The sequence below is a fragment of the Cyclopterus lumpus genome, chromosome 14 (assembly GCF_009769545.1).
Source record: "Cyclopterus lumpus isolate fCycLum1 chromosome 14, fCycLum1.pri, whole genome shotgun sequence".
In the NCBI taxonomy this organism is placed as follows: domain Eukaryota; kingdom Metazoa; phylum Chordata; class Actinopteri; order Perciformes; family Cyclopteridae; genus Cyclopterus; species Cyclopterus lumpus.
In genome coordinates, this window is record NC_046979.1 from 273,124 (window position 1) to 300,000 (window position 26,877).

General features: G+C 42.0%; 2 protein-coding genes across 2 annotated transcripts in view; both read left to right on the forward strand.

Moving 5' to 3' along the window:
* Nucleotides 1–4,254: 4,254 nt before the first annotated feature.
* ik (IK cytokine) lies at nt 4,255–12,193 on the forward strand. The gene is made up of 20 exons (XM_034550814.1): nt 4,255–4,441; nt 5,945–6,011; nt 6,105–6,197; nt 6,298–6,357; nt 6,488–6,655; nt 7,433–7,547; nt 7,622–7,692; nt 7,783–7,829; nt 8,200–8,363; nt 8,700–8,808; nt 9,944–9,983; nt 10,050–10,293; nt 10,371–10,389; nt 10,498–10,582; nt 10,674–10,757; nt 10,913–10,970; nt 11,060–11,148; nt 11,230–11,338; nt 11,872–11,906; nt 12,047–12,193. Exons 1-20 carry the CDS (start codon nt 4,432–4,434, stop codon nt 12,072–12,074), a joined length of 1,695 nt encoding a protein of 564 aa, XP_034406705.1. The 5' UTR covers nt 4,255–4,431; the 3' UTR covers nt 12,075–12,193.
* Nucleotides 12,194–13,716: 1,523 nt separating this feature from the next.
* chm (CHM Rab escort protein) overlaps nt 13,717–26,877 on the forward strand; it is a 25,498-nt gene continuing 12,337 nt past the window's right edge. Inside the window, exons 1-10 of the mRNA XM_034550684.1 lie at nt 13,717–13,822; nt 20,227–20,293; nt 20,366–20,438; nt 22,209–22,327; nt 22,401–22,501; nt 22,592–22,641; nt 23,265–23,411; nt 23,685–23,801; nt 24,934–25,045; nt 25,127–25,349. Coding sequence (XP_034406575.1) covers nt 13,771–13,822; nt 20,227–20,293; nt 20,366–20,438; nt 22,209–22,327; nt 22,401–22,501; nt 22,592–22,641; nt 23,265–23,411; nt 23,685–23,801; nt 24,934–25,045; nt 25,127–25,349 — 1,061 coding nt within the window. The 5' untranslated portion in view covers nt 13,717–13,770. The remainder of the gene's footprint in view (nt 13,823–20,226; nt 20,294–20,365; nt 20,439–22,208; nt 22,328–22,400; nt 22,502–22,591; nt 22,642–23,264; nt 23,412–23,684; nt 23,802–24,933; nt 25,046–25,126; nt 25,350–26,877) is intronic.

A 26,877-nucleotide genomic window follows, 5' to 3' on the forward strand; every position in this document is an offset into this window, starting at 1 on the left:
CTCTGTTTCCTGTTATGATTTATTATCTTGAGGTTTCACTTGGGATTAAATATGTTATTATTGTTTCACACGCATACCCTTCAGTTTGTGAGGCTCCTTATAAATATATCATGTATGATTATAAATTATAACCGGATAATTTCAGGTCTATTGGTGTGAACTGTTTGTTCCTGGTTCACATCGAGAGCTGAACTCATGTTTAATGTTTAATATCTTTATGTTCAGTGTGATCTCATGAATAAGAATTATTTTCTTAATATACAGTGATCTCATGAATACTATTTAATATCTTAATATTCAGTGTGACCTCATGACTAATATTTTATATATTTGTTCAGTGTGACCTCATGAATATATATAATTACACCAGCTGGTGCTGGAGAACCTTCAGCAGCAGCAGTGACTGTAGACCTGAAGGGGGCTGCAGAGCAACATGGAACAGCCACCTATTATTATTATTATTATTATTATTATTGTTAATAATAATCACTTCAGGAAGTTTGTGGTCAATGAAACCTGAATATCTGTTTGTTTCATCTATTAGAAAATGAACTATTCATTCATTTTATTTCTTAAATTTATTAGATTTTACTTTATTCATCCCCGGGGGAAATGACTTGAAGCAGTTGCAAAAGATTTTTTACAAATATACAATACAACAAAAATAAAATATCAGGGCATATTACATTTAAGAATTTAAATAATAATAATAATAATAAAGGAACTGAAAATGTAAACCTAAACAAATCTAATATTTTAATAATCTTGCCTTTTTATTTGATCTTTTTGAGATTTTGAGATAAATTATTAACACAGTTTTAATACTTTATTATTTTGTATTAGTGGTGTGATGTAACCAGGTCATTTACTGAAGTACAAGTACATACTTAACATGAGTTTTCCATGTTATGCTACTTTATATTTTTACTGAACTAGGCAAGGCAAGTTTATTCATAACACACATTTCAACAAGGCTTCAAAGGGCTTCACATAAAAGCATCAAAACATAATGCAAAAAAGACCCCACAGAGTGCCAATCATATAGACCGATATCACTGCTGAATGGGGACCTGCGCATTCTAACAGCAATCCTAGCAAGAAGAGTCAATCATATAATCACTAAAATCATCCATCCTGATCAGACGGGATTTATCACTGGAAGATACTATGGTGATAATTTACGACGCTTATTAAACATAATATCCCATCAAAAAGAAGAGAAAGTAGAAGCTATGATTTTGTCTCTAGATGCTCAAAAAGCCTTTGACCGGGTATCGTGGCATTATCTATTCCAAACACTAAAAAGATTCAAATTTGGCCCCAACTTCTTGAATTGGATACAAACACTATATTCGTCACCTCAAGCAGCTGTTAAAGTGAATGGATATAGATCACAAAGATTCACATTGGAACGCGGCTGCAGACAAGGCTCCTTTATCCCCCTGCTGTTAGTATCGAACCCCTAGCCCAGCTTATCAGAGAAGATAATAAAATAAAAGGAACTGTAATACATAAAGAGGATCATAAAATATCCCTGTATGCTGATGATGTATTATTATATCTGACCCAACCTGCATCAACAATACCACATCTAAAGGAACTCATCTCACAGTATGGATACTACTCTGGATATAAGGTAAATGTGGAAAAAACAGAGGCTATGGATATCAATGGAAACATCTCAAGAAATGTAAAACTCCAAAGTGGATTTAAATGGCCGAATGACGGTATAAAGTACCTTGGTATATACATCCCCTCATCCCTACAGAAGTTATATGAGGCCAGTTATAGTAGAATGATTGGGTGCATTGACAGTGACCTGGAACGATGGTCTACGCTCCCTTTGTCCCAGCTCGGTCGTGTTGAAAGTATTCACATGAACGTCCTGCCCAGACTTCTCTACTTATTTCAGATGCTACCTATAGAAATTCCAAAATCTAGTTTTGATAACCTGGATAAAATCATTTCTAAATTTATCTGGCAAAAAAAGCGTCCTAGAATTAGACTTAAAACATTACAGCTCTCTAAACTAAATGGAGGCCTTAAACTCCCAAACTTAAAATATTACTTCTGGGCTGCACAAATGAAACCTCTGATAGTTTAGGATTCAGAATGGCACATACACTCGCTGGCTTAATATTGAGGAAAACATGCCCAGAGCCCTTACAAGTCTTGCCTTTTTCAGATGCGCCCGTAAAAGAAGTGGCAGAGTGGACTAAGATTACTCTTAAAATCTGGAACAAAATACAGACAGCTTTTGGGCTTCCAAAGTTTATTTCATTAGAGCATCGGATCTATGAAGACCTTCACACCCAACAATCTGGATACGGGCTTTAGAAAGTGGTCAGACATGGGACTGGCTCACCTGCACCAGTTATTTAATGAGGATAACCTCAAGACATTCGAGCAGCTGGAAAAAGATTTTGATCTTCCCAAAACCGATTTCTACAGGTTCCTACAATTAAGAACTTTTCTAACAACACACAAAGAGTGGGGAAAGCTTGTGAAACGTACACCCCTAGAAAGGTTTTTAATCGAGATACAGATGGGGAATGAAGATAAGAAAACAATAAGTAAATTATATAGCATATTTCGATCTATGAATCTACATAATTCCCAACAGATAAAGCAGAGATGGGAAGCGGAAATGAACACGATCATTCCACAGAATAACTGGGAGGAAATGTGCACAGAGGCACACCTAGTTACAAACTCAAACACCTGGAGAGAATTTAAATGGAAAATAATCACCAGATTCTTCAGAACACCAGAAATAGTAGCTAAGATGGCCCAACACATTCCAACTTGTGTTGGCGGAACTGTGGAAGCGCTGCCAATCATACACATATATTCTGGCTATGCCCTAAATTAAATACATACTGGAGAGAAGTCTTTGATGCCCTCAAAGAAATCTTCCAACAGGACATCCAACAAGACCCCACAGTAGCTCTATTGGGAGAGATACCTGAAGGCCTGGATGGGAGGGCCAAAAAATACCTCCTAAACATATTACTCACAGCAGCATTGAAGGGTTTAAAACCGGATCCCCCAACATACGACTTATGGATCCAAAAAGTATGGGACATCTATCAAATGGAGCGAATCACATATTCATTAAGGCTCCAGAAGCCTATCTTTACCAAACGATGGGGTCCTGTCGCACATTGTTACTACAATGATTGTTATTACTGAATGTTGCTCGGCCCTCTGGTTGAACTGCTCTTGTTAACTGTCTCTGGGCACACACACATCATACACAATCCTCTATGAAAAGCATATATAGCACATACACTCAGGAGTGGACAATCATTATTCAAATTAATTATTTTATTTCATTTGTATCATTTGTATTTAATTTCTATTTTATGCAATCTTTTCATTATCCTCATTTCTCCTCTTCTTTTCATTCTTGGAATGATCACCTTTGATGTTTGTTGTTCTTTGTCTTGTACACTGTACCTGAATATCATGTGAACCAAGACATACAACTGAAAAATTGACAGGAACGACTGTATGAAAATACATATTGTTTGTTGTTGAAAACTAAATAAAAAAAAGTGAGTTCAAAAAAAAAAAAAACATAATGCAAAAGAAAACAAGATTTAAAAACAATTAAGAACATTCATTAAAACATTTTTCAAAAAGCAAGAAATAGAATAAAAGTTGCAGTTAGTGAAATTGATCAATATCCTTGAATATGGTTCAATAAAAGGCAACAGCAAACATCTGGATTTGAAGGAGCTGATGGTCTCTGAGGGTCTCTGGGGGTCTCTGGGGGTCCCTGGAGGTCTCTGAGGGTCTCTGGGGGTCTCTGAGGGTCTCTGGGGGTCCCTGAAGGTCTCAGCAGACCTGCAGCTTTCAGGAGATTTGTTCCAGATATGTGGAGCAGATACTTTTCTTCTGAATACTGTTCATAATGTTAATGTATGAGTAATATTAATGTATTATTAATAATCTTCATAATGTTAATGTATTATTAATATTTTAACTTTTTATAAATTAGTATTAATACTAATGTTAATGTATTATTAATAATATAAATAATCATCAGATTAATCCACTATGAACATATTCTTTAGTTAATAATTAAAGTTAAATCCATATTCTACATAAATGTACAAATACTTAATAAGAGTATAATAATACACAGTTTAATGTTTTAACACATTTTTACTGACTGTACTAAAGTAGCTTTATTTAATTTTTAGATATTAAACGGACTCTGACGCTAACAAGCGGAACCGGACGTGACGAAGTAAATAGGAAACATCCGGTAGCATCACAGAGAGAGAAGATCCGGTGAGGGAGCTAACCGACTAGCAGCGCAGCTAAAGCCTAAAACACCAGATTCTGAGCTGGGAAGCAGCTCGTCTTCACCCCGAAGCAGCGCAGCGACGCCCTGCCGCAAAGCAGCTACGCGACGCCGCAAATATGCCGGAAAGTGAGTCCGAGTATCTATGCTAGCTAGCTTTATTAGCACCATGCTAAGATACAGTTCAGTTTAATAAGACGTATATTTTTCATTATATGTTTTTTAAAATTCTTTATTCAACAATTGCACGTGTACAATTTCACAAGCTGTCAATAACAAACGTCACAATATATTTAAATACAGTTAAACTAACAAGCCAGGGATACAATAGACTGAAATAAAAGCATAACATAAATAAAAGGGGACAATAAAGCCCAACATGTGACTGTATGATTACAAACATTAACGTTAATCACAGGAAAGATTTGTTTTGATACATTTAAAATAAGATGTATTAAGCAGAATAAAGAGCTAGTTTACTCATGACGTCACAACAATAGGACTCCGTGCGGAGAGCACGTGACTAATGATGTTAATAATAAATACTGTGTGGAGTACTACGTGTTTTATTTTAAGTCTCACTAATATAGACGTTAACAGACTAGAACCCACATATCCAATCAGTTAGATGATCAATAACATATCGATTTATCTGTATAATGATGTAACTATTGTACTTTATACTGTAGTACACCTCAGAGGTACATATTGTACTTTATACTGTACTACATCTCAGAGGTACATATTGTACTTTATACTGTACTACATGTTAGAGGTAACTATTGTACTTTATACTGTACTACATCTCAGAGGTACATATTGTACTTTATACTGTAGTACATCTCAGGTACATGTTGTACTTTATACTGTACTACATCTCAGAGGTACATATTGTACTTTATACTGTAGTACATCTCAGGTACATATTGTACTTTATACTGTACTACATCTCAGAGGTACATATTGTACTTTATACTGTACTACATCTCAGAGGTACATATTGTACTTTATACTGTAGTACATCTCAGGTACATATTGTACTTTATACTGTACTACATCTCAGAGGTACATATTGTACTTTATACTGTAGTACATATTGTACTTTATACTGTAGTACATCTCAGGTACATATTGTACTTTATACTGTACTACATGTTAGAGGTAACTATTGTACTTTATACTGTACTACATCTCAGAGGTACATGTTGTACTTTATACTGTAGTACATCTCAGAGGTACATGTTGTACTTTATACTGTACTACACCTCAGAGGTACATATTGTACTTTATACTGTACTACATGTTAGAGGTAACTATTGTACTTTATACTGTACTACATCTCAGAGGTACATGTTGTACTTTATACTGTAGTACATCTCAGAGGTACATGTTGTACTTTATACTGTACTACATCTCAGAGGTACATATTGTACTTTATACTGTACTACATGTTAGAGGTAACTATTGTACTTTATACTGTACTACATCTCAGAGGTACATATTGTACTTTATACTGTACTACATCTCAGAGGTACATATTGTACTTTATACTGTACTACATCTCAGAGGTACATATTGTACTTTATACTGTACTACATCTCAGAGGTAACTATTGTACTGCTCTGTGTACAGCTGAGAGTTACTCCAACCCTTTGGCCCCTGAGGGCCACGAGCTGGACGACCACAGAGCGGCTGCTCAGTGAGTATTGTATTAGTACACTGTTTGTGCGTTTCTTTAGTCCACTGTTGTACTTTGTTTGTTTTCACTCACCTCGCCAACGTTTCTCTGCAGGTCCAAACTAACCAATGACGACTTCAGGAAGCTGCTGATGACGCCGAGGGCCACGCCCTCGTCTGCCCCACCCTCCAAGTCCAGACACCATGAGTGAGTTACTGGTGATGATGGTGAAGAAGGAGGAGGACGGTGGTGATAATCATGAGGATCAAGATTAATGTAGTCACACAATTCTTATTTCTTTTCCCAGAATGCCGAGGGATTACAACGAGGACGAGGATCCTGCAGCGAGGAGGAGGAAGAAGAAGAGGTGAGCATATTGATCAAATGATATGAGAAGTCTTGTCAATATATTTGTATTGATTCTCTAATGGATCAACATCTTATCGGAGCACCCTGAGCTCCAGTTAATCCGATCATGTTATTGTTTTTCATTGCAGTTACTATGCTAAGCTACGTCAGCAGGAGATGGAGCGCGAGAGAGAGCTGGCTGAGAAGTACCGCGACCGAGCGAGAGAGAGACGAGACGGAGTCAACAAAGACTACGAAGAGACCGAGCTGATTAGCACCACCGCTAACTACAGAGCTGTAGGACCCACCGCTGAGGCGTGAGTAATGCTAGTGCTAACAGCACCGCTAACTACAGAGCTGTAGGACCCACCGCTGAGGCGTGAGTAATGCTAGTGCTAACACCACCGCTAACTACAGAGCTGTAGGACCCACCGCTGAGGCGTGAGTAATGCTAGTGCTAACAGCACCGCTAACTACAGAGCTGTAGGACCCACCGCTGAGGCGTGAGTAATGCTAGTGCTAACAGCACCGCTAACTACAGAGCTGTAGGACCCACCGCTGAGGCGTGAGTAATGCTAGTGCTAACAGCACCGCTAACTACAGAGCTGTAGGACCCACCGCTGAGGCGTGAGTAATGCTAGTGCTAACACCACCGCTAACTACAGAGCTGTAGGACCCACCGCTGAGGCGTGAGTAATGCTAGTGCTAACACCACCGCTAACTACAGAGCTGTAGGACCCACCGCTGAGGCGTGAGTAATGCTAGTGCTAACACCACCGCTAACTACAGAGCTGTAGGACCCACACTGAGGCGTGAGTAATGCTAGTGCTAACACCACCGCTAACTACAGAGCTGTAGGACCCACACTGAGGCGTGAGTAATGCTAGTGCTAGCAGCACCGCTAACTACAGAGCTGTAGGACCCACACTGAGGCGTGAGTAATGCTAGTGCTAATAGCACTGCTAACTACAGAGCTGTGGGACCCACCACGGAATTGAGCAATGCTAACTGTGCTACCAGCACCGCTAGCTCTAGTTATAGCTTCGTTACATATGTCTGTAATTAATATTTGTGAATTTATTGTGTATTTTCAGAGACAAGTCGGCAGCAGAGAAGCGGCGTCAGCTGATCCAGGAGTCTAAGTTTCTGGGAGGTGACATGGAGCACACTCACCTGGTGAAAGGGCTCGACTTTGCTCTGCTGCAGAAGGTAAGTGTTCACCTGCATCCTCCGGGTAGCTTTAATGCTACATATTTACTACGTTAATAGTGTGTGTGTTACAGGTGAGAGCTGAAATCACCAGTAAAGAGAAAGAAGAAGAAGATATGATGGAGAAAGTGCAGAAAGAGGCAAAGTAGGAAACCAGATATATTAATAAATAATCAATAAGTGAACTGTCTGTTTGACCTGTCTGACTGACCTTTGACCTGTCCGTCTCTTTCAGGAAAGACGTGGAGCCGGAAGAGAAGATCGAGTTTAAGACTCGTCTTGGTGAGTCTGATGTCACGAATCCAACATTTGAACTTTGATACGATACTTGCCATAAATATCATAATACCCGATACTTACAATACTGGTATATTTATCTATAATAGTCATTAATAAAACATCTGTACGGTTCCCTTTTTACCAGTGTGTTCCTGCCCAGCTTGTTGAACACTTAACAAATGGCATTAATATTAATATTAGCCTACAGCAAGATATTCACTCGCTGTGAGTGAGCGCTGGGAAGCCCCGCCCCCTTACAGTCAATGCGTGCAGGCAGCCTGAGAGGGGGCGGAGCAGTGCGCTCTGGTTTAATGAAGTATCGATGCTAATAATATGTAAAAGTGTATTTAAGCCCCTCCTTCTCGTCTCCCAGGCAGGAACATCTACCGCGTGGTGTTCAGGACGGGCGGCGTGGAGAGGAACGAGCTCTTCCTCCCGGGCAGGATGGCCTACGTGGTGGACCTGGACGACGAGTTCACCGACACCGACATCCCCACCACGCTGATCCGCAGCAAGGCCGACTGCCCCAGCATGGAGGTACCAGGACGTCCTGTCTGTCCTCCATGTCCTGTCTGTCTCTCTGTCCTGTCTGCCTCACCATGTCCTCCATGTCCTCTCTGTCTCACCATCTCCTGTCTGCCTCACCATGTCCTGTCTGTCCTCCATGTCCTGTCTGTCTCACCATGTCCTGTCTGTCCTCCATCTCCTGTCTGTCTCTCTGTCCTCTCTGTCTCACCATCTCCTGTTTGTCTCTCTGTCCTGTCTGTCTCACCATGTCCTGTCTGTCCTCCATGTCCTGTCTGTCTCTCTGTCCTCTCTGTCTCACCATCTCCTGTCTGTCTCACCATGTCCTGTCTGTCTCTCTGTCCTCAGGCTCAGACGACTCTCACCACAAACGACATTGTGATCTCCAAGCTGACTCAGATCCTGTCTTACCTCAGACAGGGGACCCGGCACAAGAAGGTCAAGAAGAAGGACAAAGGTAAGGAGGAGACACTGAGGGAGGAGACGCTGAGGGGGAGAGGGAGGAGACGCTGAGGGGGAGAGGGAGGCGGCACTGAGGGAGGAGACGCTGAGGGGGAGAGGGAGGAGACGCTGAGGGGGAGAGGGAGGAGGCACTGAGGGAGGAGACGCTGAGGGGGAGAGGGAGGAGACGCTGAGGGGGAGAGGGAGGAGACACTGAGGGAGGAGACGCTGAGGGGGAGAGGGAGGAGACGCTGAGGGGGAGAGGGAGGAGACACTGAGGGAGGAGACGCTGAGGGGGAGAGGGAGGAGACGCTGAGGGGGAGAGGGAGGAGACACTGAGGGAGGAGACGCTGAGGGGGAGAGGGAGGAGACGCTGAGGGGGAGAGGGAGGAGGCACTGAGGGAGGAGACGCTGAGGGGGAGAGGGAGGAGACGCTGAGGGGGAGAGGGAGGAGGCACTGAGGGAGGAGACGCTGAGGGGGAGAGGGAGGAGACACTGAGGGAGGAGACGCTGAGGGGGAGAGGGAGGAGACGCTGAGGGGGAGAGGGAGGAGACACTGAGGGAGGAGACGCTGAGGGGGAGAGGGAGGAGACGCTGAGGGGGAGAGGGAGGAGGCACTGAGGGAGGAGACGCTGAGGGGGAGAGGGAGGAGACGCTGAGGGGGAGAGGGAGGAGACACTGAGGGAGGAGACGCTGAGGGGGAGAGGGAGGAGACGCTGAGGGGGAGAGGGAGGAGACACTGAGGGAGGAGACGCTGAGGGGGAGAGGGAGGAGACGCTGAGGGGGAGAGGGAGGAGACGCTGAGGGGGAGAAGGAGGAGACGCTGAGGGGGAGAGGGAGGAGACGCTGAGGGGGTGAGGGAGGAGACGCTGAGGGGGAGAGGGAGGAGACGCTGAGGGGGAGAGGGAGGAGACGCTGCGGGGGAGAAGGAGGAGACGCTGAGGGGGAGAGGGAGGAGACGCTGAGGGGGAGAGGGAGGAGACGCTGCGGGGGAGAAGGAGGAGACGCTGAGGGGGAGAGGGAGGAGACGCTGAGGGGGAGAGGGAGGAGGCGCTGAGGGGAGAGGGAGGAGACACTGAGGGACGTAAAAGTACTTTGACACTAAAGTACTTGTGTATTCAGTGTACTTGTACTTCCTGCCTGCGTTTCAGGAAAACTGGACGATAAAAGGGCTCCTGAAGCTGATCTCAGGTCAGTTTGCAGCTACATGTGATCTTCTGTGGTCCAGAACCCGGTCTCACTGTCTCTGTGTTTCAGTATCTTTGAGGACATTGGGGACTACATCCCGTCCTCCACCTCGTCATCCAAACCTCCTAAAGACAAGGACAGACACCGGGAGAAGGAGAGGGAGAAGGAGAAGGAGAGGGAGAGGGAGAAGGAAAGAGAGAAGGAGAAGGAGAGGGAGAGGGAGAAGGAGAAGGAGAGGGAGAGGGAGAGGGAGGAAGACAGCAAGAGCAGGAGACACAGTTACTTTGAGAAGCCTCGAGGAGACGAACACCAGGTCAGTCACACTATTTAATAATATGGTTTGTATTGTTTAATTATTGTTATTGATGCTACCTGTCTGTCTGTCTTCAGGTGCTGGAGGTGGATGATGGTAAATGCCTTCAGTTATTGTGTGTGTGTGTGTGTGTTTCATCATGTGATCATACATAAACTACTAACGAGGTGCTCGTTAACTCATTACAGTGTTTGGGTCCAACAGGTCCTGGATCAGTTAGAGACCAGATCAAGATCATCAATGAGAAGTTTGCAGGAGCAGCAGGCAGCCAATGGCCGGGCCAGGAGCCATATCCTTTTTATATATATTTATTACATACATACACAGGGCAGGACTGTGTGTAAGGAGTACTGCAGTGTTGGTCCTTAACCAGTCTGAACTGGTTCTCAGAGGAGAGACGGTAAAGAGCAACTGGGAGATTTCTTTGGAGGATCCAACTCGTATGCAGAGTGTTACCCTGCTACGTAAGATATACACACATCCTGTGTATATGTGTGTGTATATATATATATATATATATATATATATATATATATATATATATATATATATATATATATATATATATATATAGAAAAACGTAGTCATATATGTACTTGAAACCTGTCTGTGTGTACAGGATGGACGACCTGGCTGTGGACAGCGATGAGGAGGTGGACTACAGTAAGATGGACCAGGTACCCTTTAACCATTCAAGACCTGGACCGTGTCTGTAAAACACCCCCTAGTACCAGAGTACTAGTCCCTGTGTTGCTGTGTATTTCAGGGCAATAAGAAGGGGCCTCTGGGTCGCTGGGACTTTGACACTCAGGAGGAATATTCAGATTATATGAACAACAAGGAGGCGCTGCCAAAGTACGTCTGGTCTTTGTTCCTCCTCCTGCTGTGATGATGCTGATGATGAAGGTGATGATGAAGAGGATTTTCTCATTGCAGGGCTGCCTTCCAGTACGGCATCAAGATGTCTGAGGGCAGAAAGACTCGCCGCTTCAAAGAGACCAATGAGAAGGCAGAACTGGACCGCCAGTGGAAGAAGATCAGTGCTGTGAGTTCACTATGGGGTTACCGTGACGACGTCACGGTGAGGTCCCTATGACGTCACTATGAGGTCACTATGAGGTCACCGTGACGACGTCACGGTGAGGTCCCTATGACGTCACTATGAGGTCACCGTGACGACGTCATGGTGAGGTCCCTATGACGTCACCGTGACGACGTCATGGTGAGGTCCCTATGACGTCACTATGAGGTCACCGTGACGACGTCATGGTGAGGTCCCTATGACGTCACCGTGACGACGTCATGGTGAGGTCCCTATGACGTCACTATGAGGTCACCGTGACGACGTCATGGTGAGGTCCCTATGACGTCACTATGAGGTCACCGTGAGTCCCTATGAGGTCCCTATGACATCACTGTGACGTCACTATGACGTCATGGTGAGGTCCCTATGACATCACTGTGACGACATCACGAGGTCGCCGTGGGGTCACCGTGACGATGTCATTAACGTTTCATTGTTTATGAGGCTTGAACGTTTAATGTTGTGAATATATAAAGAACAACAAACTGTTTCAGATCATAGAGAAGAGGAAGAAGATGGAGGCTGACGGGTGAGTATATACAGACTCTAAATGTTTATATAAAGAAACTAAATGTTTATATAATTACACTCTAAATATATATATATATATATATATATATATATATATATATATATATATATATATATATGTGTGTGTTTGTGTTTCAGGGTCGACATCAAGAGGCCCAAATACTGAAGACTCCTCTCTTTTGCTCGGCTACATGATCAATAGTGATCAGTTATTGACCCAAGATGTGATTATTTGTTTTAAGCGTCTGTGGTTTTAGTTTCATTAAAACATGTTCAATAACTTGACTGTTAGTAACCTGATATCTGATGTTATTGATATGTTTATGATATTTGATGTTATTGATTAGTTTGATATCTATTATTGATTAGTTTGATATCTGGTGTTATTGAATTATCATTAAACATCAATTAAAGCGATCTTATTAGGGCCTGAGCGCTGACGTAGTCGGAGAGGGACCTATTGTTCTTCTAAGGGTTAGGGTTAGGTCAATCTGTACACATACGACATCACTGTCCCATCTCACATCGGATCAGAAAAAACAAGGAGGCAGGAGGCATCACAAAGGAGGCAGGGCCATTGGGAAGGAGGCCAGGGGCTGGATGCAGGAAGCAGGGGCAAGGACCCAGAACCAGCTTCAGACACCTCCAGGTGTCCATGGACCCTATGAGACGTGAAGTCACAACGACTCCGGGGAGGAAGCAGAGTTAATAAGGTGCAATGGAGAGATGTAAATTCATCCATAAGGAGAGAGAGAAGAGGAGATAGGTGCTCAGTGTATCCTAAAACATCCCCCAGCAGCCTATAAGCCTATAGCAGCATATCAAGGGGCTGGACCAGGGCAAACCTGATTCAGCCCTAACTATAAGCACTATTAAAGAGGAAAGTCTTAAGTCTATTCTTGAATGAGGTGACCGTGTCTGCCTCCAGGACTGAAAGTGGAAGCTGGTTCCATAAAAGAGGAGCTTGATAACTGAAGGCTCTGGCTCCCATCCTACTTTTTAGGACTCTAGGAACCACAAGTAGCCCCACATTTAGTGAGCGCAGCTCTCTAGTGGGGCAATATGGTACTACAAGCTCCTTAAGATATGATGGTGCATCACCAATCAAGGCTTTGTAGGTGAGGAGAAGAATTTTAAATGTGATTCTTGATTTTACAGGGAGCCAGTGCAGAGCAGCTAATACAGGAGTCATGTGATCTCTTTTCTTATTGCCCAAAGGAAGCATATCTAAGGTAAATAAAATTGGTCCAAGCACAGAACCTTGTGGAACTCGAGGCTTCATTGTTTACAAATACATGCATGTCCAAATCGCATCCTTTTAATATACACTAATATTTCAACACTAGGGGGCGCTGCAGTTAATTGCTCAATATCTGCATTTTTAGCCAAATTTCATCGTTTTGGGGAGTTTAAAATAACAAACTCCTCCTAGCCTAAACTCAGTGATGTGGCTCAGCACCGAGTGTCCCTCAAAGGGTTCTAACTGTAACATTGTATAAATATAACTAAGTTCTCAACTGGTCTGGGGCAGCAGTTCTCTTAGTCATATAACTCAGTATATTTATATATATATATATATCATATAATAATATTCTGTATAATATGATATATAAATACCATATAATATAAATATATTATAAAATATAAATATTAAAGTATATAATATAAAATATGTGTGTGTATATATATATATACACATGTGTATGTGTATATATATATATACGCATACTTAGACATGTATACACATGTATGTATATGTCTGTTTATATACTTAGATATACGGTCCCTTTCGTTTATTGGCCGATCAGGGAAGGTGACGCGCTCCTCGCGCCCCGTCACGTGACTGTTTCCCTGCTCTCAACATGGCCACCGAAGATCTTCCGTCTGAATTTGACGTCGTCATTCTGGGCACAGGTACGTGAACACCTTGGTGTGATGACGTGTATCGATCCGGCTCGAGTGTCTGATCGAACAGCTGCTGGGTCTCTGACTCTGACCCGTTAAAGGACCCCGGAAAACCCTTACATCGGCCCGTTAGCTGGCGGCTAAAGTCCAGTTCATTTTAAAGGGCAGCGGCTAGCAGCTAACGCCCGGTTAACTGCTGGAATAACAAACACAACAAACAACAACAAACATCTGTTTTTTGTTGATGTTAGCAGATAACGTTAGCTTCTACGTTGTTAAGCTTCAGGTTGATGCTAATGTTTAGCCTGCAATGCTAACAAGCTAATGAAGCTGCTGTTTGTATGATGCTACTTAATAATGTTACTAGAGTACTTTACTAGAGTACTTTACTACAGTACTACTTTACTACAGTACTAAAGCACTACTTTACTACAGGACTAAAGCACTACTTTACTACAGTACTTTACTACAGCACTACTTTACTACAGCACTACTTTACTACAGCACTACTTTACTACAGCACTACTTTACTACAGCGCTACTTTACTACAGCACTACTTTACTACAGCGCTACTTTACTACAGCACTACTTTACTACAGCGCTACTTTACTACAGCGCTACTTTACTACAGCACTACTTTACTACAGTGCTACTTTACTACAGCACTACTTTACTACAGTACTTTACTACAGGACTACAGCACTACTTTACTACAGCACTACTTTACTACAGCAGTAGTTTACTACAGGACTACTGCACTACTTTACTACAGTACTACTTTACTACAGCAGTACTTTACTACAGCACTACTTTACTACAGTACTACTTTACTACAGGACTACAGCACTACTTTACTACAGCACTACTTTACTACAGTACTACTTTACTACAGGACTACAGCACTACTTTACTACAGCACTACTTTACTACAGTACTACTTTACTACAGCACTACTTTACTACAGTACTACTTTACTACAGGACTATAGCACTACTTTACTACAGGACTACTTTACTACAGGACTACAGCACTACTTTACTACAGCACTACTTTACTACAGTACTACTTTACTACAGGACTACAGCACTACTTTACTACAGCACTACTTTACTACAGTACTACTTTACTACAGGACTACAGCACTACTTTACTACAGCACTACTTTACTACAGCACTACTTTACTACAGCACTACTTTACTACAGCACTACTTTACTACAGGACTACAGCACTACTTTACTACAGTACTACTTTACTACAGGACTACAGTACTACTTTACTACAGTACTTTACTACAGTACTACTTTACTACAGTACTTTACTCCAGGACTACAGCACTACTTTACTACAGTACTTTACTACAGTACTACTTTACTACAGTACTTTACTCCAGGACTACAGCACTACTTTACTACAGTACTTTACTACAGGACTACAGTACTACTTTACTACAGCACTACTTTACTACAGTACTTTACTACAGGACTACAGCACTACTTTACTACAGTACTACTTTACTACAGGACTACAGCACTACTTTACTACAGCACTACAGTGCTACTTTACTACAGCACTACTTTACTACAGTACTACTTTACTACAGCACTACTTTACTACAGCACTACTTTACTACAGGACTACTTTACTACAGTACTTTACTACACGACTACATTACTACAGTACTTGACTATAGTACTACTTTACTACAGTACTACCTTAATACAGTACTACATTACTACAGTACTACTTTATGAACATGATATAGAACATCTTGGTGTTGTATGTTTGTGATAAAATGAGGAATGAAGTGACGTAAACGTTATTACGATACTTTACTGCAGTACTACTTAATCACTTTACTACAGTACTACTTTATTACTTTACTACAGAGTACTTCTTTATCACTTTACTTCAGTACTTCATTACTTTACTACAGTACTTTACTTCAGTACTACTTAATCACGTTACTACAGTACTTTACTACAGTACTACTTTATTACTTTACTACAGTACTTTACTACAGTACTACTTCATCACTTTACCACAGTAAGGCAAGGCATGTTTATTTGTCTAGCCACAACAAGGCAATTCAAAGTGCTTCACATAAAACCATAAAAGCATCACAACATAATGCAAAAGAAAACAAGGTTTAAAATGTTTTAAGTTTACCCAGTCTTTGTATGGGTTATAGTCCCCTGGTGGTATAGTTATGTTACCCAGTCTTTGTATGGGTTATAGTCCCCTGGTGGTATAGTTATGTTACCCAGTCCTTGTATGGGTTATAGTCCTGGTGATATAGTTATGTTACCCAGTCCTTGTATGGGTTATAGTCCCCTGGTGATATAGTTATGTTACCCAGTCCTTGTATGGGTTATAGTCCTGGTGATATAGTTATGTTACCCAGTCCTTGTATGGGTTATAGTCCTGGTGATATAGTTATGTTACCCAGTCCTTGTATGGGTTATAGTCCTGGTGATATAGTTATGTTACCCAGTCCTTGTATGGGTTATAGTCCCCTGGTGATATAGTTATGTTACCCAGTCCTTGTATGGGTTATAGTCCCCTGGTGATATAGTTATGTTACCCAGTCCTTGTATGGGTTATAGTCCTGGTGATATAGTTATGTTACCCAGTCCTTGTATGGGTTATAGTCCTGGTGATATAGTTATGTTACCCAGTCCTTGTATGGGTTATAGTCCTGGTGATATAGTTATGTTACCCAGTCCTTGTATGGGTTATAGTCCTGGTGATATAGTTATGTTACCCAGTCCTTGTATGGATTATAGTCCTGGTGGTATAGTTATGTTACCCAGTCCTTGTATGGGTTATAGTCCCCTGGTGATATAGTTATGTTACCCAGTCCTTGTATGGATTATAGTCCTGGTGATATAGTTATGTTACCCAGTCCTTGTATGGGTTATAGTCCCCTGGTGGTATAGTTATGTTACCCAGTCCTTGTATGGGTTATAGTCCTGGTGGTATAGTTATGTTACCCAGTCTTTGTATGGGTTATAGTCCCCTGGTGGTATAGTTATGTTACCCAGTCCTTGTATGGGTTATAGTCCTGGTGGTATAGTTATGTTACCCAGTCCTTGTATGGATTATAGTCCTGGTGATATAGTTATGTTACCCAGTCCTTGTATGGGTTATAGTCCCCTGGTGGTATAGTTATGTTACCCAGTCCTTGTATGGGTTATAGTCCTGGTGGTATAGTTATGTTACCCAGTCTTTGTATGGGTTATAGTCCCCTGGTGGTATAGTTATGTTACCCAGTCCTTGTATGGGTTATAGTCCCCTGGTGATATAGTTATGTTACCCAGTCCTTGTATGGATTATAGTCCTGGTGATATAGTTATGTTACCCAGTCCTTGTATGGGTTATAGTCCTGGTGATATAGTTATGTTACCCAGTCCTTGTATGGGTTATAGTCCTGGTGATATAGTTATGTTACCCAGTCTTTGTATGGGTTATAGTCCCCTGGTGGTATAGTTATGTTACCCAGTCCTTGTATGGGTTATAGTCCCCTGGTGGTATAGTTATGTTACCCAGTCCTTGTATGGGTTATAGTCCTGGTGGTATAGTTATGTTACCCAGTCCTTGTATGGATTATAGTCCTGGTGATATAGTTATGTTACCCAGTCCTTGTATGGGTTATAGTCCTGGTGGTATAGTTATGTTACCCAGTCCTTGTATGGATTATAGTCCTGGTGATATAGTTATGTTATCCAGTCCTTGTATGGGTTATAGTCCTGGTGGTATAGTTATGTTACCCAGTCCTTGTATGGGTTATAGTCCTGGTGATATAGTTATGTTACCCAGTCCTTGTATGGGTTATAGTCCTGGTGGTATAGTTATGTTACCCAGTCCTTGTATGGATTATAGTCCTGGTGATATAGTTATGTTACCCAGTCCTTGTATGGATTATAGTCCTGGTGATATAGTTATGTTACCCAGTCCTTGTATGGATTATAGTCCTGGTGATATAGTTATGTTACCCAGTCCTTGTATGGGTTATAGTCCTGGTGATATAGTTATGTTACCCAGTCCTTGTATGGATTATAGTCCTGGTGATATAGTTATGTTACCCAGTCCTTGTATGGGTTATAGTCCTGGTGATATAGTTATGTTACCCAGTCCTTGTATGGATTATAGTCCTGGTGATATAGTTATGTTACCCAGTCCTTGTATGGGTTATAGTCCTGGTGATATAGTTATGTTACCCAGTCCTTGTATGGATTATAGTCCTGGTGATATAGTTATGTTACCCAGTCCTTGTATGGGTTATAGTCCTGGTGATATAGTTATGTTACCCAGTCCTTGTATGGATTATAGTCCTGGTGATATAGTTATGTTACCCAGTCCTTGTATGGGTTATAGTCCTGGTGATATAGTTATGTTACCCAGTCCTTGTATGGGTTATAGTCCTGGTGATATAGTTATGTTACCCAGTCCTTGTATGGGTTATAGTCCTGGTGATATAGTTATGTTACCCAGTCCTTGTATGGGTTATAGTCCTGGTGATATAGTTATGTTATCCAGTCCTTGTATGGGTTATAGTCCCCTGGTGATATAGTTATGTTATCCAGTCCTTGTATGGGTTATAGTCCCATGGTGATATAGTTATGTTACCCAGTCCTTGTATGGGTTATAGTCCTGGTGATATAGTTATGTTACCCAGTCCTTGTATGGGTTATAGTCCTGGTGATATAGTTATGTTACCCAGTCCTTGTATGGGTTATAGTCCTGGTGATATAGTTATGTTACCCAGTCCTTGTATGGGTTATAGTCCTGGTGATATAGTTATGTTACCCAGTCCTTGTATGGGTTATAGTCCTGGTGATATAGTTATGTTACCCAGTCCTTGTATGGATTATAGTCCTGGTGATATAGTTATGTTACCCAGTCCTTGTATGGGTTATAGTCCTGGTGATATAGTTATGTTACCCAGTCCTTGTATGGGTTATAGTCCTGGTGATATAGTTATGTTACCCAGTCCTTGTATGGGTTATAGTCCTGGTGATATAGTTATGTTACCCAGTCCTTGTATGGGTTATAGTCCCCTGGTGTTATAGTTATGTTACCCAGCACTAGTGAACATGATGTAAAGAACCAACACTAGTGAACATGATGTAAAGAACCATCACTAGTGAACATGACATAAAGAACCAACACTAGTGAACATGACATAAAGAACCAGCACTAGTGAACATGACGTAAAGAACCAACACTAGTGAACATGATGTAAAGAACCAGCACTAGTGAACATGACATAAATAACCAACACTAGTGAACATGACATAAAGAACCAGCACTAGTGAACATGACGTAAAGAACCAACACTAGTGAACATGATGTAAAGAACCATCACTAGTGAACATGACGTAAAGAACCAACACTAGTGAACATGATGTAAAGAACCAACACTAGTGAACATGACGTAAAGAACCAACACTAGTGAACATGACGTAAAGAACCATCACTAGTGAACATGACGTAAAGAACCAACACTAGTGAACATGACGTAAAGAACCATCACTAGTGAACATGACGTAAAGAACCAACACTAGTGAACATGATGTAAAGAACCAACACTAGTGAACATGACGTAAAGAACCAACACTAGTGAACATGATGTAAAGAACCATCACTAGTGAACATGATGTAAAGAACCAACACTAGTGAACATGATGTAAAGAACCAACACTAGTGAACATGATGTAAAGAACCATCACTAGTGAACATGATGTAAAGCACCAACACTAGTGAACATGATGTAAAGAACCAACACTAGTGAACATGATGTAAAGAACCAACACTAGTGAACATGATGTAAAGAACCATCACTAGTGAACATGATGTAAAGAACCAACACTAGTGAACATGATGTAAAGAACCAACACTAGTGAACATGACGTACAGAACCATCACTAGTGAACATGATGTAAAGAACCAACACTAGTGAACATGATGTAAAGAACCAACACTAGTGAACATGACAAAGAACCATCACTAGTGAACATGACATAAAGAACCATCACTAGTGAACATGACGTACAGAACCATCACTAGTGAACATGACGTACAGAACCAACACTAGTGAACATGACGTAAAGAACCAACACTAGTGAACATGACGTAAAGAACCAACACTAGTGAACATGACGTACAGAACCATCACTAGTGAACATGACGTACAGAACCAACACTAGTGAACATGACGTAAAGAACCATCACTAGTGAACATGACGTACAGAACCATCACTAGTGAACATGACGTACAGAACCAACACTAGTGAACATGACGTACAGAACCAACACTAGTGAAATGACGTACAGAACCAACACTAGTGAACATGACATAGAGGGTGTCTCAGCAGTAGTCATTGATTATAGATTATTGATCCTGTGTTGAGGTCTGGCTGAGTCGGTGGTGGCGGCGGCGTTCTCCAGAGTCGGGCAGAGGGTTCTCCACCTCGACAGGTGAGTTCTTGTGCTTTCAGTATACTTTAGGTTGTGTCATTATCAATGTGACAGATTGTTGTGTGTGTTCAGGCGGAGTTATTACGCAGGTCACTGGGCCAGCTTCACCTTCAACGCTCTGCTCACCTGGATACAGCAGCACCATGTGAGTACCTCGCTGCTCTCTGATTGGCTGCTGCTTGACCCGTTAAAGTAGTGGACCACACCTTTGGTGGGCCGAGTAGGTACCGTCTGTTCGGCACAAGTAGTACCATGAAGTAGTACCATGAAGTAGTACCATGAAGTATACCATGAGGTACACCCAGGGTAGGAAATTTACATATTTTTTGGGGGGCAATTTTTGCCCCCACTGACTGAAATCCAGGGGCATTTATAAGAAAATTGGGGGCACTTTTTGAAACTTGTGAAATAACATTTAACCGTTGTTCAAAATAATAAATATACTTATTTAGGCTTACAGTATATAAGCAACTGTCATCAAATGACAATAAGAAGACTATTAGGCAGTAGTCTACAGATTCAAAGTGTTTTCTTAGGTTTTTTTAACAAAAAAAACAGAAATCAAACAATCATATTAAATATTATTCTTATTTGTGGTTATTTATTGTTATTACATTTTTAAACAACTATTAACAATTTTAACCTTTTTATATATTATAACATATATAACGATTTTTTTTGTCTACCTACCTAGTACAGGAAATACAGACAAAACAAAGAACAAAAACAAAACGCAATAAAAGGGCTATACACACATTAATATATAAATATTAAATTATATGTACAGTGCAGACAAATAATAAATATGTACATATACATATGAGTGGCTTATTTGTCAAAGAGCACCAGTTCATCATCGTCATCTGTGTCACTGTCAGCTATTGGAGAAGTTGCTGGTCTGACCTGCTGCCTTGCTCAGAGGGTTTTATGTGAGGCCGCCTGGCTTTCTTCTCACAGCAGACTCATGCTGCATCTTCTTCTTCTGGTCCCTCCAGTGAGATCACCATGAGGTCTTCCACTGTGTTGAGATGGAACAAACAAAAACAACAATAGAATGTTACATGTGAAGGGACTTAATCTAAACATGTAACCCTTGAAGTCAACTGCAGTCTCAACTAATTGTATTCATCCCCAAATAGAGGATTGTTGTGAACCACAAGATGGCGGTAACTTATGAGGAAGTGACTGCACTATGGCTAACGTTAGCTAGCTAGCAAGCAAGCTTTTGTAGCTAACGCACTATCAGAGCTAGCCAACTAACGTTAGCTTGCTAAAGCGAACTCAATAAGTTCAAAATAATTACTACTAGTTATCACTCACTAGAGGAGATGGCCACGTATTTCTTGACGTTGTCGGTCCCCTTGATGAAGTCCGATGTTTTTGACAAGTTCATTAAATTATCATAATTATTAGAGGAAATTATGGGGGCATTTTTTGCCCCTGTGCTAGTGATATCAGGGGCACAAATTATATTTCTTAGGGGCAGTTTTGCCCTTTGCGTATTTCCGACGCTGAGTACACCATTATGTAGTACCATGAAGTATAACATGAAGTATACCATGAAGTATAACATGAAGTATAACATGAAGTACACCATGAAGTATAACATGAAGTATACCATGAAGTAGTACCATGAAGTATAACATGAAGTATACCATGAAGTATACCATGAAGTATAACATGAAGTATACCATGAAGTAGTACCATGAAGTATAACATGAAGTATACCATGAAGTATACCATGAAGTATACCATGAAGTATACCATGAAGTAGTACCATGAAGTATACCATGAAGTAGTACCATGAAGTATACCATGAAGTATACCATGAAGTATACCATGAAGTATACCATGAAGTACACCATGAAGTACACTCTTCAGAGTCAGCAGGTATTACTGGAGTCTTTTCCTGTAGGAGGAGCCTCAGCCAGAAGAGGTTCAGGATTGGTCCAGCCTGTTGGAGGAAGGGGAGGAGCTGATTCCCCTGTCAAACTCTGACTCCATCAGAAACCTGCAGGTGTTCTGTTTCACCAGGTAACGTCCCCCCTCTTCCTCAGACATTAGTAAGTAGTATTAGTATTTACTGAGTTGTTAATGTCGCTCTCAGTGAGGAAGATGAAGAGGAGGAATCTCCAAACACCACAGAAGAAGAGCGAGGAGGAGCTGATGAAGACGCCGTCAGAGAAACGTCTGAGACCGAATCTGCAGGTTTGATTCTCACCTATTCTGATATTTAAGAGTCAAAAACTCTCAAATATAAGAAATATGATTCAGACTTTAATCTGAATTCTGTTGAAGATTCAAAGGACGAAGAAACAAACCAGAAAACAGAAGAAAGAGAAGAACAGGTGAGGATGGTAGAAATGACAACATAAGGGGTCTGTGGTCTGCCTGTCTGTGGTCTGTCTGTCTCTCTGTCTCTCTGTCTGTCTGTCTGTCTCTCTGTCTGTCTGTCTGTCTGTCTCTCTGTCTGTCTGTCTGTCTGTCTGTCTGTCTGTCTCTCTGTCTCTCTGTCTGTCTGTCTGTCTGTCTGTCTCTCTGTCTGTCTGTCTGTCTGTCTGTCTGTCTGTCTGTCTGTCTGTCTATTAATGTAGTCATGTAAATACATATATGAATCTATGTATTTATATAATTAATGCATTTATATAATCTATTTATTTATATATTTATTTATATAGTCTATGTATTTATACATCTATTTATTTGTATACTGACTAGCTAGCCCTAGTCAATGTGTCCTTGAGCAAGACACTTAACCCTGAATCCTCTTATCTGTCTACGGTTTATGAATGTAAGTCTCAGCTAAATGTAATGTATATACTATATTTATTTATTTATATATATATATATATATATATATATTTATATAATCTATTTATTTATTTATATTTATATATATATTTGTTTTAACTCAAGTTATCCCACAAATGAATACGGTTCTAAATGATCTCCGTTTCCTCCAATCAATCAGGCCCCCCAAACCAAGGGGGAGGAGCCAGAGGCAGACCAGCCAACCCCCTCGGCTGCTCAGAGCCAATCAGAGCCGACCAAGAAGAAGATCAGCTACACTCAGCTGCTGAAGGAAGGACGCAGGTTCAACATCGACCTGGTCTCCAAGGTAACGCATTGTAAAATAACTTCACGATATAACAACATGAAGTACTACTGCAGAACAATATTACATAACAATATAACAATATTACATAACTCAATGTAAGATAACATTATAACACAACAATAATGTAACATAACAACATAACATTATAACTATAGAACATAGCAATGCATATACAACATAACGTTATAATAAAACATGAAACAACACAAGAATATATAACAGTGCTAAACCGTGTATAATATTATTATTATTAAAGAGATGCTCTTCCTGCAGCTCTTGTTCTCTCGCGGCTCATTGGTCGACCTGCTCATCAAATCAAATGTCAGTCGCTATGCAGAGTTCAAGAATGTCACCAGAATACTCACCTATCGCCACGGACAGGTGGAGCAGGTACACTGCCTGTCTGTCTGTCTGTCTGTCTCTCATTAACTTGTCTCTCTGTGTGTACCTGTCTGTCTCTCTCTGTGTACCTGTGTCTCTCCCTCATTGACCTGTCTCTCTGTGTGTACCTGTCTGTCTCTCCTTCATTGACGTGTCTCTTTGTGTACCTGTCTGTCTCTCTCTGTGTACCTGTGTCTCTCCCTCATTGACCTGTCTCTCTGTGTGTACCTGTCTGTCTCTCTCTGTGTACCTGTGTCTCTCCCTCATTGACCTGTCTCTCTGTGTGTACCTGTCTGTCTCTCCTTCATTGACGTGTCTCTGTGTGTACCTGTCTGTCTCTCTCTGTGTACCCGTGTCTCTCCCTCATTGACCTGTCTCTCTGTGTGTACCTGTCTGTCTCTCCTTCATTGACGTGTCTCTGTGTGTACCTGTCTGTCTCTCTCTCTGTACCCGTGTCTCTCCCTCATTGACTTGTCTGTCTCTCTGTGGGTACCTGTCTGTCTCTCTCTGTGTACCCGTGTCTCTCCCTCATTGACCTGTCTCTCTGTGTGTACCTGTCTGTCTCTCCTTCATTGACGTGTCTCTCTGTGTACCTGTCTGTCTCTCCCTCATTGACCTGTCTCTCTGTGTGTACCTGTCTGTCTCTCCCTCATTGACCTGTCTCTCTGTGTGCACCTGTCTGTCTCTCCCTCATTGACCTGTCTGTCTCTCTGTGTGTACCTGTCTGTCTCTCCTTCATTGACGTGTCTCTCTGTGTACCTGTCTGTCTCTCCCTCATTGACCTGTCTCTCTGTGTGTACCTGTCTGTCTCTCCCTCATTGACCTGTCTCTCTGAGTGCACCTGTCTGTCTCTCCCTCATTGACCTGTCTGTCTCTCTGTGTCTACCTGTCTGTCTCTCCCTCATTGACGTGTCTCTCTGTGTACCTGTCTGTCTCTCCCTCATTGACGTGTCTCTCTATGCACCTGTCTGTCTCTCCCTCATTGACCTGTCTGTCTCTCTGTGTCTACCTGTCTGTCTCTCCCTCATTGACGTGTCTCTCTGTGTACCTGTCTGTCTCTCCCTCATTGACGTGTCTCTCTGTGTACCTGTCTGTCTCTCCCTCATTGACGTGTCTCTCTGTGTACCTGTCTGTCTCCCAGGTCCCTTGTAGCAGAGCTGATGTGTTTGCTAGTCGTCAGCTGTCTGTGGTCGAAAAAAGGAAGTTGATGCGTTTTCTGACTTCCTGTGTGGAGGAGACGGAGGAGCAGCGAGGTAAGTCAACTGACCAGCCGCTGATATGTTGGTTCCAGAGGCATTGTGGGTAATGAAGTCCTTCATCCCCGTTGACTCCAGCCTACCATGGTCGGCCATATTTGGAGTTCCTGTGTGACCAGCAGCTCGGCGACAACCTGCAGCACTTCCTGATTCACTCCATCGCCATGGTAACAGAAGACACGCCCACAGAGGACGGCCTTGCCGCCACGCGACACTTCCTGCGCTGCATGGGTCGCTACGGCAACACACCCTTCCTATTTCCTGTCTACGGCCTCGGAGAGATACCCCAGTGTTTCTGTAGGTAAGAACCTGTCTGTCTGTCTGTCTGCAGTGTGGTGTACTACTGATAATACTACCAATACTACTACTACAAGTAATGTTACTGTTACGAGTTCTACTACTAGTACTACTAGTACTACTACTGGTACCACTACTGGTACCACTGCTGGTACCACTACTGGTACCACTACTGGTACCACTACTAGTACCACTACTGGTACCACTGCTGTTACCACTACTAGTACCACTACTGGTACCACTACTAGTACCACTACTGGTACCACTGCTGTTACCACTACTAGTACCACTACTGGTACCACTACTAGTACCACTACTGGTACCACTGCTGTTACCACTACTAGTACCACTACTAGTACCACTACTAGTACCACTACTGGTACCACTACTAGTACCACTACTAGTACCACTGCTGTTACCACTACTAGTACCACTACTGGTACCACTACTAGTACCACTACTGGTACCACTGCTGGTACCACTGCTGTTACCACTACTAGTACCACTACTGGTACCACTGCTGTTACCACTACTAGTACCACTACTGGTACCACTACTAGTACCACTACTGGTACCACTGCTGGTACCACTGCTGTTACCACTACTAGTACCACTACTGGTACCACTGCTGGTACCACTACTGGTACCACTACTGGTACCACTACTGGTACCACTACTAGTACCACTACTGGTACCACTACTGGTACCACTACTGGTACCACTACTAGTACCACTGCTAGTACCACTACTGGTACCACTACTGGTACCACTACTGGTACCACTCGGGATGCACCACTTTTATTCAGGCCAAGTACTTACATTACAACATAGAAGAGTTCTCTATGAAGCCGGCCTCCCATTGGCCCTGCTGATGCCCCGCCCCCCCTCCTCTCTACCTCCTTCTGTTTCATGGATTGGAGTTCCATTCATACATTGTCATATTCATGTAATGTGTTTATGTAACTCTGTAACTCTGTTCATCTGGTCACATGACATCTATTCATCTGTCCATCCGGGGAGAGGGATCCTCCTCTGTTGCTCTCCTGAAGGGTTCTTCCCTTTTTTCCTTGTCAAAGGTTATTTTTGGGGAGTTTTTCCTGATCCGATGTGAGGTCAAAGGTCAGGGATGTCGTATGTGTACAGATTGTAAAGCCCTCTGAGGATAATCTGTAATTTGTGATATTGAGCTATACAAAATAAACTGAATTGAAATTGAATTCTCTGTAGAACCTCTCATAGGGGGTTCTCAGTGGAACCCTTACACCACAGAGGTTCTCTGCAGAACCTGTAATAGGGGGTTCTGAGTGGAACCCTTACACTACAGAAGGGTTCTCTGTAGAACCTCTCATAGGGGGTTCTGAGTGGAACCCTTACACCATAGAAGGGTTCTCTGTAGAACCTCTCATAGGGGGTTCTGAGTGAAACGCTTACACCATAGAAGAGTTCTCTGTAGAACCTCTCATAGGGGGTTCTGAGTGGAACCCTTACACCACAGAAGAGTTCTCTGTAGAACCTCTCATAGTGGAACCTCT

Coding starts and splice junctions, on each gene's coding strand:
- ik (XM_034550814.1), top strand. Junction 6,656..7,432: donor GTAGGACCCACCGCTGAGGC/GTGAGTAATGCT, acceptor GTGTATTTTCAG/AGACAAGTCGGCAGCAGAGA. Junction 7,693..7,782: donor AAAGTGCAGAAAGAGGCAAA/GTAGGAAACCAG, acceptor CGTCTCTTTCAG/GAAAGACGTGGAGCCGGAAG.